This window comes from Gobius niger, assembly GCF_951799975.1.
Source record: "Gobius niger genome assembly, chromosome: 6".
NCBI lineage: Eukaryota > Metazoa > Chordata > Actinopteri > Gobiiformes > Gobiidae > Gobius > Gobius niger.
The window spans coordinates 35,792,521-35,812,973 of record NC_136857.1 but is presented as its reverse complement, the minus strand read 5'-3'; the positions used below and the strand labels follow the sequence as shown (position 1 = coordinate 35,812,973).

General features: G+C 42.5%; 1 protein-coding gene across 1 annotated transcript in view; it reads left to right on the top strand.

Moving 5' to 3' along the window:
• LOC306964223 (BMP/retinoic acid-inducible neural-specific protein 3-like) overlaps positions 1–20,453 on the top strand; it is a 265,623-nt gene that overhangs the window by 161,942 nt on the left and 83,228 nt on the right. The window contains exons 3-4 of the mRNA XM_079558193.1: positions 4,551–4,741; positions 19,966–20,156. Of these exons, the coding sequence (XP_079414319.1) occupies positions 4,551–4,741; positions 19,966–20,156 (382 nt within the window). The remainder of the gene's footprint in view (positions 1–4,550; positions 4,742–19,965; positions 20,157–20,453) is intronic.

Here is a 20,453-nt window from a genome sequence, read left to right as displayed (position 1 = left end):
ACATCCACGGGTAAAACGCACATCTGATCAGATCTACGAGCTGTGAACATAAAGCAGTTCCTCGGGGCCCCGGCGTGATTCCTCTCCCTGTCGTCTCCGCCTCGCTCTCTGTTTGCACCTGAAAAACAAGGCCATCGCTCCTGCCCCGTTCGCCTGGATGTATCGCGCTGTCATGACGAGGCTATTAGGGAGAACATCTGTCAGCTGCACACGCACGGGCCGCGTCCAAATCCCACGGGACTAATCCCAACCCGAGCCCGGCTGTCGGTGACACTTTAGTTAACGTCCCGCCTTGTAAAGCCGTGATGGATTTGGACTTTGCAAATGCATAAAAGCTGATGAAGCGATCCATCTGCTTTCAGGCTGGTTTTTGGTGTAATTTGCAGTTTTTACATCATCTGTACGGAGGATCTCAAACTGCGGTGCGTGTGTGATGTTATTTTTCCAGATTACACATGCAGTTTGGACATTTTTTTTTTTTTTTTTAAAGTTTAGTTGAACCTTATTTGGTGTCATGTTCCATTAAAGTGTAAAGGAGCATCAGCGACCGTTTCAAGTAAACATCGTTATTGGTTCAAAATGCATTTCTGGGTGGTTGGATAAGATAATTATTATGGTCTCAATTTGACCATAATAATACATTTTTTTGTTGTTTTGACTAGTTAAGATGTTGTTGGGCATTTGTCCTTGACCATTTCACTTGTTCTGAGATGTTTCTGACTCGTTTCAATACATTTCGTCCTTATTACAGGTCATTTTCTGCCAATGGGGTAAGAAAATTGGTTGGCAATTTTACTTTTTTTATTTCAGGCGAGATTTACCTTAGAACTGGTCTGAAAGGTCCTCAAACAAGCAATGTAATCTCCGGAAAAGTGTCTAAATGAGTGAAAATCACTCAAAGCAAGATACATTTCCTCAATTCAAGTCATTTAAGCCAATGCTTGATATGTACTTTTTGCAGTGTGATTGTTAAGATGATGAGATGAGACTGAAGAGGCTGATGGCTCTGCTGCTGCGGTGACAGACGAGGAAACAGGCCTTAGATTTGATATCCAGATAATGTTTTTAAATCAAGTTACACCGGCCACTTTTACTTAAAATGGATGGGAGACTGTTTGGTAACACAGGAAGCCTGGGTGAATGTTGTGAGTGAGTGGTTGGAGGTCGAAGGGGCCGATGGCACAAACTGGTGGCCTCGCTTCAGTCAGCCTACCCCAGGGCAGCTGTGGCTACAATTGTAGCGTACCACCACCAAGTATGGAGCGAACAAATAATGACGACAGTGTAGCGCTTTGAGAAACTTGGTAACACAGGCTTGTAAAGCACAATGCAAGTGTAAGGCATCATTATTACTAAAATAACCCACAATATGCGAAATCTGTGAAGTAGTCAGTTTTATTTTTTACAATTATTATATGTATTAAGGCAGTAAAACCTCTCACCACACACTTTATACACTTTTCTCACTCGTTCAAACGGGTTCTCCCTTATGCCTGGTGTGTGTGATTTTTTTTGTCTGATAATATTTTTAGATTCTCATCACAGACGTGGGGATGGAAACATCATGAGCTGCTCTCGTCTCCACTGTGCGATTGTTCAAACTAAGAGACAATCGTCGTTACGACCAAACTTTTATCATAGCAGTTTCAGCTTCAGAAGGCGAGTGTTTAGCTGAGGCGTTAGCCACATGCTAACGGGGTTTATTTCAGCAGACAAGAGCTGGGAAAGTCCGAGTCAGACCCGCTCATGCCCGGCCTGTGTAGCTGTGACTGAATGAATCTCTGACTGCACTTTTGCTCTGTGACTTTATTACTATTTTCATTATGTATTTTTCCAAAAGTAACTCAAAGGCCAGTATAACATATTACATGTTTAAAGCTGCAACTACTAATGTAGAATATGTTACGTTTTAAAGTAACTTGCCCAACACTGGCTGCAGCTGCACTTTTACTCTTACCAGAGTAACTTTTTAGTATCAAGTACCGTCACCACCTCTGTGACTTTGACTTTTTGTCTCATTTCAAGTAAATGTCTGTTATTGTCAGTGACTGAATGCTTGTTGCAGTATTGTTATGTTATTATTAAGTTCCTCTGAAAACACCAGCATCATTCAGTCTCTTCGCTTTTCTTTCAATACTTCTACAAATTAGTATCAGATATTTTAGGCCAAGGTTTTATTTGTGGCTCCAGTATCTGCCAGTGTCAGTATCTGGGCACTTCTTGTTCTCCTCATTTTCATTGTTCAGTTTGTGAAAAGTCGTCTCCGTCTGTAAAGTTTGCTTCTTGCGTGTGTCGTGTGGGATTGCTGCACCTTCTGTTCCCGTGTTGTGTAACTCGCAGCTCGAGGGTTCACAGGTCGAGTCTTTGAAAATGACCAAAGCCTTGAGGCGGATCAGGACCTCAGAGTGGCCAAGAAGAAAACAAAAAAAGACAAGGATACAGTGTTCATCTCCGACCAGAAACTCAGGGCACGTCCAGTTCTGAACCTTGTGCGTCATGTGACCAACAGCAGAGTTCGTTCCACATTAAAGCAGCTGCAGTGGAGCTGTTTTTTTAAGTTTGGTTTGTGGAAACTTCACATGTTTTCTTTTCATGAACAGCCATGCTCCTGCGATGTGTGCAAAAAGGACTTTGAACCAGGTTATAACCTATAGTAACATTGTTCCCTGTCCTTTCTTCTGCTGTTGAAGCGTATTAAAACTAAATAATATAATGTGCGTTAACACTTTGGGTAACTGCGCAGTAACTAAGGAATATAATATTACTTACACAAAGGGGATCATTTATCAGGAAAGGTGCTAAAGAAGCGGAGAAAGTAGAGACCAAATGTAAACCAGCTCATGTTTAGTTTAGTTTAGTTTAGTTTAGTTTAGTTTAGTTTAGTTTATTATTAGGATCCCCATTAGCTGTGCTTTACAGCCAGCTAGTCTTCCTGAGGTCCTCGTTAAAAGCATCAAAACAAAAATTTCGTCAACATGACAGACAGCAGACATAAAATACATCTATTATAGAAAATACAACAAGTACAATGTGAACTTGACATCATTCTGCCTCCTCAAAGATAATCAACACCAATATAGTTCTTCAATTGTTCTTTTAAAACAGATTTGTGTTTCTATTTGAACCAGGTTTAGTGGCAAGATGTTCCATCCCTTCATAGCTCTATAGACAAAAGTGCTTTTGAGAAAATGTGTATTTGATTTGGGAATGAAAACCCGTCCTTGTGATGCATGTCTGGTGTTATAACCATGTGACTCTCTGTTATTTTTAAATTGACTAAATAAAAACATAGGATTATGTAAGGGATAATGTATAGAACGCTGGTCATTATCGGGAAAATAAGCACCTTCAGGGCGAACCCGTCTTGTTTCGCCCTGAAGGTGCTTATTTGGTAAATGGTAAATGGTCTCAACTTATATAGCGCTTTTCCACCTACATTAGGCACTCAAAGCGCTTTACAGCAAGGATCCACTGACCCATTCATACTCTCATTCATACACCAATGTACGCAGACACTGGGGGCAATGTGGTTGAAGTGTCTTGCCCAAGGACACAACGACAATGTGCACTTTCAGGAGGTGGGATTCGAACCACCGACCTTCCGATAGTGAGACGACCCGCTCTACCATCTGCGCCACTGTCGCCCCTATTTCCCGATAATGACCAGCGTTCTGTACATTATCCCACTTAGTATACGGCCATTTGCCACCTGAACACACACAACATAAACTTCATACACTTTTATGAAGGCTGAAAGGTTTATTTAATGACTTCCGCGGCAAATAGTTCCCAAAAGTGTGCGTGTTGCTTGGCAATGTTTGGCTAGGCTAATAGCAGCAAGGCTAGTAGCTAGCCTAGCTGCTTAGATGAAGGGGCAGTTGGAGGAATGGTGGTGAATCTCTGGGTAAGCTGAAAGTCGGACTCACGTTAACTTCACGAGCAATTCCCCAAACTTCTCTCACAGAGACGGGGACAGAGCTACTACGTACGTGCGGAGTGATATGAAAGACCTGTATTACAAGCACAAACTCTTTTGCCATTGGCAGCGGTCATTATTTTTCTCAGAGGTCCTCTATCAGAAAATAATGACGGTAGAACTTTGGAAAATCCCATTCAAATCAATGGAGCGTTCTACTTACGTTGTGAAGAGCTGTATAATAATGAGTTTTAATATTTTCCAAGTAGAGAATAACAATGAAGCTAAAGCTTGATCTTTCACCTTAAGCCCAGTTGGGAGTGCATAGTTTTTACACTGGTTCTATAAGAGCAGTTCAGGGCCAAACGGGCAGCTTTATTCTGCATCAGTTGCATCTTTCTAGATCTTTACTTTTTGCGTTGGCACATATCATCTTACAGTAGTCCAGCTGAGAAATGATTAAAGTTCTCACAACAAGCTTGGCCATTTGCACTGGCAGAACCTGACGGCATCTTCTTACTGCAGCTAAAGATAATCCCATATTTTAAATTCAATATGTTTTGACCAAGACAACTTATTATCCAGATAAAAGCTTTGTGCTCATGTGTGTGTGTGTGTCTGTTCTTGTTTCCAGGGAGTTTGGCCGCTGGAAAGTGAATAATTTGGCTGTGGAGCGCCGAGACTTCCTGTCGTCTCCTCTGCCGCTCACTCCGGACTTCATCAGGAACATCCGTATGTTGGGCCGACGACCCAGCACCCAGAGCATCACCGAGAACATCATCCGCAAATACGGAACACACTTCCTCCTGTCCGCCACACTCGGAGGTAAGAGAGAACGTGAGAGGCAGATGCTCTTCTCTTCTAAACCTGTGGGGAAATTTGTTTAAACTGCATTTCAGTCTGTCCACAGATTTCCCAAACGGTAAAATATGGCCTTAGATTTGAGATCCGGACACATTTCTGAATGAAACACGGCAAATACCTCATTAAAAGTTCTCTCTGGGTAAATCAGAAAGCCTCTCCTCCGTCGAGCACCTGTTGTTGACACAGTTTGGGGAAGTTTGTCTTGGATCGGCTCAAACGAAAGAACAAAACTGAGACAAATTGAATCCACAGCAAACCCAAAGATCCACCGAGGTTTAGAAGATCAGTGAGAGTAGATCGTGTTCGAAATGAATGTGATTTCAGTCAGTAGAATGAGTGCGTTTACATTTCCTGGTTATTATCAGGAGTTTTTAATATTCCTGTTTTGTCTTTGGTCGTATAAAAAGAGACGTTTCCTGGTGAAGAGAAACCTGGATCCTCCGACAGTAACTTGGATATAGCGGTTTACGTATTTCCTGATTATAAACAACTTCACAGTTTCTGCAGGGCATTAAAAAGCATTAAAAGTTATTAAGGGGATTGTGCCAAAATCAAGGCCTTAACACATTTAGTGGAAAATGGGAAAAAAATGGAAAAACTTGTTTTTGCTGTGGTTTTTTTTTATTATTATTATGAAGCTAGACTCTCTAATACACCTTATGTGTGGGTTTTGTAGCTCTGTGATGAACATCTGGACATTTTATATATATTATTGTGTTTCTTTTCTTACTTTCTTTAGTCTGAGGGGAAGTGGTGTTGCGCAGCGAACAGTTGTAAAGCGTTTGACAAAGCAGAGCAGCTTCACATGGAAAGATCGAAACAGTTGAGATTTTAAAGTTTCTCTGAGTTTTTAAATGGTTAAAATTGGTCCAAGGACGACTGAGAAACATCCTGTTAAAATCGATGTTGTTGTTGAAAATTGACTTGAAACTGAGATATTTAGGCTTTTGCCTCTTCACATAACGTCTGTCCAGAGAGGAGTTAATCAGAAAGGAGAGAGTTTCATAAAACACTTACCATCTCCGTTTCTAGAAAAAAAATCAGTGATTTTGATCAAAACTAGCCTCTGTTTAGCTTCAATTTCTCAGGAACCAAGGCACGTAGAATTAAACTGTCTCACCTTTCAAACGAGCCATAGCATGTGTCCATAGCTATAGCATGGAATACGCTGTGGTGCTACAAATATCATGAAAAATGGTCTGGATTGTTGGTGCTCCATCATAGATCCATGAGTAAAACTCCTTCTAAGGTCAATAGATTATGGATAACAGACACCACTCTGGCGCTGTGTGGCGCTTTTAGTAAAAGTTGCGAAGACATCGTAACAACGGAGCCACGTAAACAGCGTTTTGAGATCTTTCCAGACCCCCCTAAAACGCCGGGCTCGTATGGACGATACACTGGACTGATAAAATATCTTTGCGTTTGGTCCTCAGCTTGACTTCATATGGACACGGCCTAACAAGCCCTGAAATAAGTGGTCACATACATATGTTTTTCATATTTTTGCCATATTGAGCTCAAAAATACAATGTATGCACCTGCGCTGATGTCGCCTCAATACAAGAGGTCGGGGTCCATATAAACACTGTTTCCCCAAAGGTGCCTTTGAGGAAGCTGGCCACCAGGGGGCGACATGGGCAGACAGACTGACAACAAGTAGAGTTTATTTTTCCCCAAAGGAACTTCTCATATGTCACATACAAAAATGGCACCCCCTTTAGTGACTAGAAGCAATCAGGTTTTATACCTCTCCTAATGAAGACAGGACCTCCCACAGGTTAGCACCATGGCTTGAAGAGTAAATTCCAAATATAAGTTCAGCTGGTCAGCTTTTATATTTTACATAAAACAAATAGTAAACCAATGAAATCAGTAACAACAACGATACAAACCAAAAATCATACACAAAGGAAACTTAAAGCAAAGTTTAAACCAGTTTCCCCCTGCCACATGGTTCAGCCTGAGATTTTAAAATGGCCGACAAAGACCACGCCCTTCCCTTCTCTCCATGTGGTGCAGGTAAGTTTGTACACTGCGTTCCAAATTATTATGCAAATGACGTTTTTCTAAGATTTTCTAAATTGTCAACTCAAATGAGAGTCAGCATAATTTTCAAGTCTTTACCTGGTAGAGGATCAATTAAATGTGGTGGAAAAAAATTCCTAGTGATAACGGTATTTTTTTCAAAAATAAATATAGTAAAAACCTCAAAATCCACTGTTCCAAATTATTATGCAACTCATCGTTTCAATACATTTTAAAGCTTGTAATTAACTGAAAATGGTCATGTGTTGTATTTGCAGCATTAGGAGGTCATATTTACTGAAATCAAAAGCTATTTCAATCAAAAAAATATTAACAGGTCAAGTTATATTTTAACATAGGAGCCCTTGTGTGATAGCAGCTTCAAAAGTCTTAAATCCATTAAAATTGCAAGTTTTTGGACAGCTTCTGCTTGGATTTCTTTGCAGGATGTTAGAAAAGCCTCCCACAGCTGCCGTTTGGATGAAAACTGCCTCCCACCCTCATAGAAGTTTTTTTTGTTGAGGCTCCAAAGGTTCTCAATAGGGCTGAAGTCAGGGAGGAGGGGTTCCACATCATGAGCTTCTCTCCTTTTATGTCCATAGCAGCCAGTGATGCAGAGGTATTCTTTACAGCATGACATGGTGCGTTGTCATACATGAAGAGGATTTTGTTTGGGAAAACACGGCTCTTCTTTTTGTAGCATAGAAAACAGTGGTCAGTCAGAAACTCCACATATTTTTCAAAGGTCATTTTCACACCTTCAGGGATCCTAAAAGGGCCTAAAGGGGCCGACCAGCTCTCTCACCATGATTCTGGCCAAAAACATGACTCCGCCACCTCTTTACTGACGTCACAGCCTTGTTGGGACATTGTGGTCATTCACCAACCATTCACTACTCCATTGATTTGACCATCCAGGGTTACACGGCCTCATCAGTGAACAAGACTGTTTGAAAATGAGTCCTCATGTATTTATGAGCCACTGCAGCCATTTCTGTTCATCAGCATTCAATTAACCGTTTAGGGGAGGCCCGGATAGAAGGTTTATGCACAACTGCAGCCTCTGGAGGGTCCTACACCTTGATGTTCGGGAGACTCCAGAGGCACCAGCAGCTTCAAATACCTGTCTGCTGCTTTGTGGCATCTGTTCTCCTAATCTGATGTGTTTGTCTGGCAGAAACCGTCCATATTGTGCCTTTATCGGCACAAATTGGAGTGTGCTCTGAATCATCCACAAATCTCTTAACAGTACGATGATTACACTTTATCTTTCATGAAATATCGAAGGTTTTCATACCTAGACCAAGGCATTCAACTATTTCAAGCTTTTCATCAGCAGAAAGACCCTTTTTCTTAACCATATTGCTTGAAAATGATGATCTGCATAATAAAGTGGAACACCCTTTTTCAGTAGTTTTTCCCTTAACTGGGCTTAACCCGACAACTAATCATCCCAGGTCTCTGAGATTAATGTCAGTGATTCATAGAGCCCTGAGACATGATACCATCCACGAGTTTCATTATTTTTTAATGTTTTTTTACCTTTTTGACACAGAAATACAATTTGCATAATAATTTGGAACGCAGTGTATACTGAGTAAATTGATAAATAAACAAATGGACAATGTGAAGTATAATGAGTATAATGCGTCTGGTGGGTTATTGTTAGCTGAAGCAAAATGACCAAAATAAATAAACCCACTTTGTCACAGTGCCATAACCGGATTACGGCTAAATGACTGTAACACTCGAGGGCATGTAAACGAAGCACTGCAGGCGTTTCTTTGAATGAACTGTGCAACATAAATGAAGCTTTTGCAAAACGTCCTGTGAAGGTAACTTACACAACTCTATAAAGTTCATAAATGTATTCTCTCTTCAAACGATTATCCTCTGGCTTCAATAGATCTACAGTTTCTATACGTGTGCACTTTATACAGTTCTTCTGCCCCGCACCCGTCATATGCAAATACAGGAGCCCCGGCTGTTTTGTACTCGTCAAACTGATGCTCGCTCAAGGTTCCAGGAGAGAAATACGCTTTTGTAAATGCCTTCTCCGCCGCTGTAAAGTGCACTTTTTATGTTGATGAAAGCTTTTAGCATATGCCCTTATGGAAAACAGATGGACGGCTCACAATAACTCAACACTTGGGCGCGGAATAATAACCCATTTGAAGAAGCCGAATCGCGCTTTAAAGACAGGAATTAATGGAGAAAGCATTGCTCTTAGCGCCGCGGCCTCGCTGTATCGTAATGACTGATGAGCTAAGCACTTAATGGCAACCGGGGAGAAAAGGGAAGAAAGGGGACGCGGGAGGAGTTCAGCGAGTGGAGACGAGCGAAGAAGAAGCTGCAGGACACGACGGAAACGGACAAAGGTTAGAAGGTTAGAAGACCTGAGCTGCAGATTTAGACGCTCCAGCCACGATTTCTGCTCATTTTCAACAATCTTCAACTCTGAAAACCACAAGCTCAGCACTCAGATCAGAGGCTGTACTTTAGTTTGAAAAGAAAGTGTTTCATCATAGGTTCATCAGCTACTTTTTCATTTGGCAAATCAAAAACAGTGGAGAAAATCACACTGTTTCTGTTGAAGGACGCATATTGAAGTGTATTTGAATCAGTGACCAATGTTAAAGGGATATTTCAGGATTTTTGACATAGGGCCTCATTTCCTAGTTATCCAGAGTGTTGCTGATTTCTGGAGATTTTTTTTTTTGTAATTCATGCAGTTCTTATATTTGAAGGCGCTAGGCTAGTGCATTTCTATGGTATCAGCTAGCCTGCATTAAAAACAGTCTGACCCGCTCCACAGTGCACCTGAGGCAAATCATTTATAACACCAGACTAACCATATAAATGTCTGTGTCCATAGAATATTTTTTGGAATATAACTGACCTTGCATCACATGAATGATCGCCTTTTGAGGGACTATTTTCTAGCAGATCACTCCGCCGCTGCGTAGCTTATACAACCACAAAGCTGATGCTGCTCATATATAAGGTCTTTTAAATGTAAAATGGGTAAGATTACTCTATCGACAGACATTTATATGGTTAGTCTGGTGTTATAAGTGATTTGCCTCAGGTGCACTGTGGAGCGGGTCAGACTGTTTTTAATGCAGGCTAATGCGCTAGCCTTGCACTAGCCTAGCGCCACGAAACTCTTCAAATATAAGAACTGCATGAATTACAAAAAAAAAAATCTCCAGAAATCAGCAACACTCTGGATAACTAGGAAATGAGGCCCTATGTCAAAAATCCTGAAATATCCCTTTAAACTCAGATCAGAGGCTCTACTTTAATTTAAAAAAGAAAGTGTTTTATTATAGGTTTATCAGCTACTTTTTAATTTGGCAAATCAAAAACAGTGGAGAAAATCACACTTTCATGATGTTTTGAAGTTTTTAAAACAGGGTTGTTCAAACTGTTTCTGTTGAAGGACACGTATTGAAGTGTAAATGAAGGACCACAGATCAGTGACCAACGTTAATTAGAGTTTTAACCCATGCCCTACACCTTTGCTTAGACTTGGAACCTTAAACTAGGGATACCCGTTACTAGGGAAACGGGTATCGGGCCGATGCTTCTCCTCGAGCTCATTCATGTGGTCCTGATTCCAGAAACCGATACCACTTGACTTGTGTCCAGCACTCCTACAAGACGCAGCGTAAATAGCAACAAACTGGAGAATAGTTTAGTGTAAATCCAATAAAAGTCCTCAGAAAATCCGAAATAAAGAGATAGGGCTCCACAGAGCTCCACCTGTCAATCATAGACTTACCCATGTTTATCTCGAATATACAAAAATCAGCGTAGTTAAGAATATGACACTTAGCCCAGGGTTGGCACATAAGTTTTTAGAAAAAGAAAAACTCTTTTTCTAAAAACTTATGTGCTTTAAGGCTTTAAGCAGTGCAAACGAGGTCCAAAGCTGCATAAGAATCCTGTTTACAAAGTGTTTTCGGAGTCACCCCTGGCCACCAGGGGGTGCTATTACAGCAATACCAAAGCGAAGGGCTGTCCTCACCCACTTCCTTTGTCAGAAACCATGTGAAGGCTCATTTCCATGTGTCTGGTTCTGGCCCGAGTGTAGAAGTGCAGGTATAGCAGATCACGAGCTAATTCTTTCATATTAAAAAGTCCAAATGACAAGAATTTCCGTCATGGCGGCGACGGTTGGCATTTTTATGACGTTAATCCTCGTTGCGTCATGTGCAAATTCCGCTCTCCTTGACTTGACAAACAGCAGATCAGTGCTTGGCGTCAGACAACTGTGGTTATGCTTCTTACATTCGGTTGTTGCGCCTTTAGATGTGGAATAGTTTCAAAGCTTCTGCAACGTCAAAAGTTCCAGTGCTGCATTCATTTTTCACCAAGATATTGATTTGATGATGGGAGAATGTGACCACTGTCTAAGCCTTCTCCAGCTAGGGCTGTCACAGTATGAACATTTTACCTCACGGTTATTGTGACCAAAATTATCACGGTTTTCGGTGCTTATTATATTTAAAAAAAAAATACAGACAAAGCCATATCAAACGTGCAACTTTTCACATCAAAGTAAAGGAACTATAACGATGTGTTGTTGATCGTTTCCAGGGTATTACATGTACTATTATAGCGCCAGAAACGAAGAAGAAGAATATTTTTGAACTAGATAAACCGTCTATATCAGGAAAATTGTTCTGAGTTTGTGTCCTTTCAGTGAGCTTTCACTTTGCAGATTTGGGAAAATGCCATCAGACAGTGATCAGTGTTAAATTCATAAAACTGCGGCGAGAGTGAATCTGCCACTGGGAGCCCAGTAATGCATTGTGCCATTGTGCGGAGGTATCCGGACACGGCTCATATGCCTAGCGGTGGCGCTGCAGCCGCACTATGGGGCGACTCATTACATTCTCCCACATCCCACATCAGCATTTCAGCTAAAATGCTAACGTTAGCTTACTGCTGTAGAGCTGTGACGGTCACGCAGATGAGTCAGAGGTTCGAAGTATTGCTGCTTTAGAGACACTTTTTCCTGCACGTTCCACAAACAGGAAAACTGTCTTTATCAACTGTCCTTCAGCTTTCTTAAAATACCCAGAACATGCTCAGACTTCAGGCTCGGTCTCTGAGGCTGATAGATCCTGAGCGCTGTCGTCTCGGACATGATTCCAGCTTCCAGAAAGTTTTGTTTTGGTTTTAGCTATAGAGTATTTTTTTTAAAAACAAGTAATTATTAACATCAACATTTTTACCAGGGTTTGCCGCTACACCGGTAACCGTGACATCCCTAACTCCAGCACATCCCAAAGATTCTCAGTGGGGTGAAGATCTGGACTCTGTGGCGTCCGATCCCTGTGTGAAAATGCTGCTCCCTGAACCGGTCTTTCACAACGCGAGCCCCGTGAACAACCCCACGCCTTCAGCCCAGGCGGACACTTTTCCAAACGAGCCTCAACAGATCTGGCTCCCGTTGAAGAGCCGTAAATCCCGGCTCTCGCAGGACTGTAGGGAAATGTCAGACAGATGAGTGCGATTTGACGGAGAAACATGTGTCGATCGCCTCGGCGGCTCGGGAAAAGGTCAGCCGTGTGAATGGATGTACAAACGCCTGTCTGCAGCAGCTGTCCGAGGCTACAGTCTGCTGGCTCGCATCCAGACGCACTTCACCAAAGAGGGGCAGGAGAGCGAGGAGCGAGGGGGGGGCGGGGGGCTGCCTTGGCCGCGAGCCAGCGAGGTGCCGACGCTCTTGTAAATGGATTGGCCGCGCGCTCGGAAACATATGGCCGTAATGAAATTAATAAATATAGGCGTTATTAGCGGCTTGCCCTTCAGCCCTTTTGCAGGAGGAGAAAATCAATAGTCCCCGAGCATTAGCGCCGCATTATGACGAGCGTTATCTCAGAGGATGGAGGGGGAACGGGCCGCGGGTGCAATTTGTACAGCAGGAAACAAGCGGCGAGTTTAGAGTGCTGTTTGGAACCGCGTCAGGGCGGTTCTAACGGGGGAAATGGGATTTAACGCACAACAAATTCGCAACTAATGCAGCCACAGAGGTTCTAACGTTTCAGATCAATTCCATGAACTGAGGAGCGCTGTCTCCTGGTGCTGCAGAGTATTCAGAAAGTGGGCAAGTAAAAAGGCAACGTGTTATAGCTTTGTATTCCTTACTGTATATAGTAACATTGTTCAGTTTTGCCGTCTTTTTTTAATCTGAAACAATGTGCTTCCAAATCCCTGCTTTGTGCTTGTGTTTCCCATAAGTGAAGCCAGTCCCGTATACTAGAATATTTATTTTACATTTCTGTTTTCTTTGAATGGAGGTCTGGTTTCAACCGAGGGACCTTCTTGCTTCGACGCAGAAGAGAACAGGTTTTGGGGCGTGTTTATACAGTTTACATTTCAGTGAAGCAGCATTAAGTTTGTTAAAGGAATAGGACATCGTTTTTCCATACTGAGATATGTTCTTACCTGAGCTTAAACGAGTTGATGTGTACCTTACTGGTCTTTGTGTGTGCACTCAGCAAAAATACCAAAGATGTTGTTAGCATTTGGCCTCTCCCAGTATATTCCTATAGCTCCAAATGGGGGTGAAGTTAGAAGCGACCAAGCTCTTTCACAGGCACAAGACCAGACAGGTACACATCAACTCGTCTAAGCTCAGGTAAAAACATGTATGGAAACACGGTGGCCTGTTCCTTTAAGTGATGATGTCATGGCTCCACTTCCGGGTCTAACGGAGCTTTATGGTGCGTTCATGTGGACTGGGGAGCTCGTTTTTCCCGAGATGTGACGTCATTGTCCCCAGGTGGTTTGTGTTCATGTGTTTTTTTTATTTGGGAAAGTGGGGATTTTGATGTCATCAAATAAAAACATTTATCTAGTATTTTATCACTGATTAGCGCTTAGCTGAGCTAATTATTTAAATGTGTTAGCATCTCAAAAGCTAAACGTTAGTCTTAAAAAATGTCACGTAAATGTACTTTTTCCTAGCATTGATGTCAGGCATTTCACTCGCAATTTTGTTACTCCGAGGATGACGACAGCTCACACTAAACTCACATTAGACATATAGATAAAAGAATCAGGTGATTTCAGCGTCAGGTGCTTAAGTCGGGAAGCTCGTCTTGACCCGAGTTCCTCAGTCGTTTTCCCAGCTGAGCGAGCGTTCACGTGAATTCCCCAACTGGGGAAGTCGTTCACCCGAGTTCCAGAGGACCACATGAACGCACCAATAATCCTATTCACTACAATGGGATTGATCTGATTGTGACCTGCTGTAGAGCCGACTACAAGCTCTTTATAAACATCTGATCACACAGAAATAGTAGGCTACATTTACTCTGGAGTGTCTAAAGTAAGGCTTTTCTGTCATTAATTATCAAATTATTTTTCCCATACACAATAAATATTAAAATATCTTCATTTTTCCTCGAGGAATGGTGAGATAAATTATACTAGAGGTAAAACATTGTTTGGCCTTTTATCTGTAGTTATTTCAGCAGGAGATTCAGATAAAGTTGCATGTTTTGCTATGTTTAGCAGTGGAACTCTCAACAGTTTGGACCCTGAAGTAACTTTTTATTATGTGAGCCACACTTAACCTCACCCCCACCTGAACCAAGTGCATTTTCTCCAGTTTGGCTTTACCCAAAGCTTCTTGAAAAAAAAACATCAAAATAGCAACAAACAAGGATGAAAATGCAAAAAAAAGAACAACAAAAAAGTGATGAAAAAGTGGGAAAAACATCTGTTTGGATGACTTTTGTCGGTCTTAGCTTTCAAATGAGATGTTACACTGGCTGTAGCCTTATAGATTTGAGTAAAGCTGAACTGGAGAAAACGTATAGACATAACATGGTCGGCACGGCAACAGTTTAAAATGGTCTGCCTCTGTCTATGTCACTTCCTGTCAGTGTCCAATAAGGAAGTGAAACCATAAACATCACAGACATGGCCAAACTAAAGAAATCTGTGTTGTTTTGTTCATTTGCACTTTGGACGTTTTCAAACCCATTAAGCCTCAGTGATATAAGACCCGAGCGTTCCTGCCAAACCGTGTGTCATAAAGTGGGCTCTTTATTTGGCTCAATAAACCGGCTCGTCTAAAAGCTTCACAGGTGCATTATGGAACTTCTTATGTGGATTAAAAAAAGTAGTTTGTCGTGAAAGTTTCATAATGCACCTTTAAACATATTAAAGGGATATATCAGGATTTTTGACATAGGGCCTCATTTCCTTGTTATCCAGAGTGTTGTTGGTTTCTGGAGATTTTTTGTTTTTTAATCCATGCAGTCCTTATATTTGAAGAGTTTAGTGGTGCTAGGCTAGTGCTAGGCTAGTGCATGTCTATGGTATCTAGTAGCCTGCATTAAAAACGTCTTCAAAATCATGGGCTCGTCCTCCAAACGTTACCATATCTGATGTGTAGAAAGCTCCTCCACCTGTAGTAATGCGGCCACAGGTAAACAAACTACTGTAGATCCGGTAACCGAGCAGATCACTCCGCCGCTGCGTAGCTACAACCAGGAAGCTGATGCTGCTCAAATATACGTTATTTTAAATGCAAAATGGTTTATTCAGTCGACACAGACATTTATGTGGTTAGTCTGGTGTTATAAGTGATTTGCCTCAGGTGCACTGTGCTTGGTTGTGCTGTTTTTAATGCAGGCTACTAGTTACCATAGACATGCACTAGCCTAGCACTAGCCTAGCACCACTAAACTCTTCAAATATAAGGACTGCATGGATTAAATAAATAGAAAAACGGCCCTAGACCAAATGAGTGTAAATGTGAGACTTCCACAAAGACATATATTAACCTCTTACCTCCCGCCTTAACCGAGCGCATTGTCTCCAGTTCATATTTACCCAAATCTAAAAGCTTCTTGACTGGAGAGCAACAGTGTAATGCCTCATTTGAAAGCTAAGACCAACAAAAGCAGGGCCGGTCCTAGCCAATTTGGCGCCCTAGGCAAGATTGAACGTTTATATTGCAGGAGGAACCTCTCCTTCTGAAGTAAATGTATGACTTTTCTTTGCGATGTTACGCGGCTCCGCGGAGGTGTAGAAAGACCAGGGGGGGCTCATTTGAAAGCTTGAAATCTCTAGTTTCCAACACGAAAGACCGCAAGTTTCTATCACGTTCTGTTCTTTGCTTTATTGTGTTTTCGTCTCTTCTTTGTTGCTTTTCCGACACATTTTTGTTCCGTTTTCATCCTCGTTTTCATACCTATTTTGATGCTTTTCTTTGAAGCTTTTAGATTTGGGTAAAGCCCGGTTAAGGCGAGGGGGTTAGAGGTTAGAATTGAGAGGCCAGACCGGTGACCCTTGTGCTCTTCCAGGATGGACCTGAGGCCAGTCCGCCCTGTATCTGCAGTGTGGATGTGGCTTCATAAATAAACAGGTTTAGCCTCTGGTTTGTTTTCCTGAACAATAACCTGCCACAGAATGACTCTAAATTGTGGCTTTCACTCCCACACTCGCTGCAGTTTGTAAAAAGCTTGAATAACTCACCTTTTCCGCGGCGGTCTGTGAAAGGCGGTGCTGGGGAAGTGTCGGAGTCAGGTGCTGGAGGAGATGAGAGCTTTCACAGCACAAAGCCACTTAAACGCAGATATAATCTCACATAAGTGCCATCGTGGGCCATCTCTGCATGACAAAGGGGCGCGGATCAAACACAGCGGCGCCGCCACTGAGGGGCGGGGGGCGGGGGGGGCGCTCGCACAGACGGGAGCGCAGTGTTCTCTCTGATACGAGTGTCTGGATCCTCCAGAGCTGAGTGGAATGTTGAGAGAACAAACAGAAACAAATAGAAATGCTCGTACTTCTATTCTATATTGTTGGACAGGACAGTGTCAAAGAGCGGGAAAATATTCACTTTACAGAGCCCAGATACTGTAATATTTTATATAAACCTCTCATACTTGTTACTCTGTAAAGTGCATGTGACTCATCAGGCACAATTCTTGCTAAAACATAATTAAAAAATAAAAATTGGACCCAGCTTTTTTTAGTTCAACATTGTTTGTGATGTGTATAGTTTCACTTCCTGACAGGAAGTGACATGGATACCGTTTTAAACTGTTGCCGTGCCAACCATGTTATGTCAATGGAAAATGGGTCAAACTTATAGGATCTGGCCTCTGTGGAGGCCCAGCCATCTGGTGCTCCCTGAACCACTCTTTCACAATGTGAGCCTCATGAAATCCTTTCATGGATTTCATGGAAGTTCAGCTGATCTCGTTTTTTGGGAAACCTAAATCTGACCGACTTCAGCAACTCCAGATCAGAACAGTCTGTTAAATTCTGGTGCGGCGGTGGAGTTCTTGCGCTTGGCCACGATGTTCTTGGCCACACATATATACAGTATATATAAAAAATAAAATAGTTGCAGAGAAGCATTTGTCACCCTCAGATCAACTGAGGCCAATGTGATTAATGTTTTTTTTCCTCATAAAAGAAGTTCTTGGGCAACGATTGTGTCAGAATTGATGACTGTATCATAGAGTGAAGATTTGGGACTGAAAATGGGCTAAAGTTGCTCCACTAGTCGCTCCTTCTGACAGTAGTAAAAGATCAACCTGTTATTGTAATAAACAGGCCTTAACTGAGTGCATTTTCTCCAGTTCAGCTTTACTCAAATCTAAAATGTTACAGCCTACAGGCCAGTCAAACACCTCATTTGAAAGCTAAGACCGACAAAACTTATTGTGACTCTTGTTGCGTTGTCACTGTGTTTTTGTTACTTTTTTTAAGCGTTTAGTGTCGTCTTTTTGGTCTTGTTTTTTACCCTTGCTTTTTTAAGCTTCTTTGTCGCGTTTTCGTCACGTCTTTGTAATTATTAGTCATGTTTTTGTTGCTTTTTCATCACTTTTTTCGTTGCACTTTCACCCTCGTTTGCATCACTGTTGTGACGTTTTGTTCAAGAAGCTTCCAGATTTGGGTTCAGAGGTGAACTCGGGACTTTAAACCCACACTCGTCATAGCGACGCTCGGACAGATCCCACACTGCCCCGGCTCTTGTGGCTCTTGGTGCTCAGTTTGTTGAAGCCGCCGCTCGTCAGTCCTGTGTATTAATAACTGAAGCAGCAGCAGACAGTCGGAGCCGTCTCCACGGGCCCCCGCGGGACCCGCCAACACGACGGCGTCTGAATGAGTGTCCGGCGGAGGCGCTTTGAGGGATTGGATGTGGCACCGTGGCCGCGCTCGCTTGGTTAGCGCCGGCGCAGCTGCAGTCGGGACACGGCACATGAACATGCTGTCACCACCCGTTACCGTCACAGAGGATTATGCTTCATTTGACTCTGTCTACATGGATGTCATAATGCTCTTTTAGATATTTCTGAGGAGCTCATTAAGTCATGTCTGAACACGCGTTATTATTGTTCGCTCGTAATCAGCTGTCATTCACATTTACGCTTTAAATAAAGACCAATGAGGATCCGGATGATAGATTACACAATTACAAATTAAAAGTGAGGATTTTTTTGGAAAGTGGTGCATCTAAATTATGTCCTGATGCGTCTAAATGAAAATGTGACTAACCAAGAATGGCCCGACCCAGACCCCTAATAACATGGCCCAATTATATCCAACTATGCCAGGGCCATATGGACAAAAATGAATGAGACAATATTTTTGCAAACCATGCAAAAAATATGCTGCAAACATCTTGTGTCCCTTGTAGGGTCTCCCAGGGCAAACAGGTCCTATAGGTGACGGGTCAGACAAAGAGCGGGTCAGAAGCCCCTTATGAGGGACCAACAGGCCTGGTTAATCATGAAGCCGTCCTTCTGTGGACCCACCACCTGCAGGAGGAGCCATAAGGGGCTGGTGCAATGTGATTTGGGCAGATCCAACAGCTGCCCCCATGACCCGGCAACAGAAAATGGATGGATGGATGGATGGATGGATGGATGGATGGATGATCAATCTCGATTTTCGATTCAATTGTTTAGTTTAATAGAAAAAAAAACAATAAATGTGGTCTTTCCTGGACGAGCATGTCAACACACTTCTAGTGTCACAGTAACATCCCCTCACAAAAACACACAAACATCTGCAAAGGAGATGCAAAAAAGAAGCAGACAGCAAGTGCATGTTTGTGGGCGGAGCCTCTAAAGGCCACGATGTCACAGAGTAAAGCGCTAACAACTTCATATTTACATAAAACCAAGGCCGAAATCTTCGCATGGATTTGGGGACTAATCCCAGAACGGGGGGGGGGGGGGGGGGGGGGGGGGGGGGGGGGGGACAGCAAGACGATGTTGGAGTATTCGACAGATGGACAGATCCAACATGACAACAGCAGAAGCAACGCCATCTTTTGATCAAGCTTTAGACTGTGTTCTATATTGCTCGAAAGTTTATTTTTAGATTCAAAAGATTTTATTTGTTTGTCAACAATATACTATTGTATATTGTTGACAAACAAATAAAATCTTTCACAATGAATCAAAATGTTCATTCTTGTTGAAGAGGGGGGGGTGGGGAGTGAGGGTTGGGAGCACAGGGAGGGCAGGGAAGGGAGGGAGTTCAGCTTCCTCATGAAAATGAATGAGTGGTCCCCATACTAAATATCACGTGTGATATTTTGGCCGGGCTAATTGTTTGGTACCACATATTTTCAATCATTTTTTGCTATATTTTTTCCTTATTTTTTTCTACATTTTCCCAATTTGTCCTCAAATTTTACAATTTCTTGTCCATTTTTCCCCCCATAAAATTTAAAACCTTTTTTTATTTATTTATTTTTCCATTCCCCCCGGGGCCCCCCCATTTTTTAAACAATTATTTCCAAAAGTTTTTTCCACATTTCTTGACTTCTCGTGTTATGAAGGTCGTGGGTTCGAACCCCAGCTCCCACAAATGCAAACTGTCATTGTGTCCTTGGGCAAGACACCTCCCCCCATCCTCTCCTCCAGTGTCTGTGTACACTAGTGTATGAATGGGAGAGGCCTGATAAAGGCAGAAAAGCGCTGTATAAGTTGAGTCCATTTACCATTGACTTTGGAGATCAACTCGATATTGTAAATTTGCATATCTTCCAGATTGTAATTTCGATATTATCTCCACCACACGATTTACTGATGAACCGTTTTCTCTGATCTCCAAACACAGAAAAGCTTGAGTGACAGTCTGTATGTGTGTGTGTGTGTGTTTTCCAGGAGAAGAGGCCTTAACCATCTTCGTGGACAAGCGGAAGTTGAGTAAAAAGTCGGAGGTGAGCGACTCCGCCGGGAACTCGTCTGCGGTGACGCTGGAGACGCTGCACCAGCTCGCCGCGTCCTACTTCATCGACCGAGAGAGCACTCTGAGGAAACTGCACCACATCCAGATCGCCTCCACCGCCATCAAGGTAAAAACCACCTTCCAACTAGCAGTCATCAATCCTTATTACATCTTTGACCGTAAACATTGAAAAGTATAGTAAGGCTGGAGGGGAGGAGCTCCAAAATGAGGAATACTGGCTCAAAACGGAGAAGAAAGAGGGTCACACTGGGTCACACTGGGTCACACTGGGTCACACTGGGTCAGGCTGTACGGTCATATTATCTTTGTAGCGCTGCTATAACCTGGGTTCCATAATAAAGAGCTAACAGGTGAATGGGGGAATTCTGCAAAATCCACATGTCGGAGTTTGGAACGTTTTTTT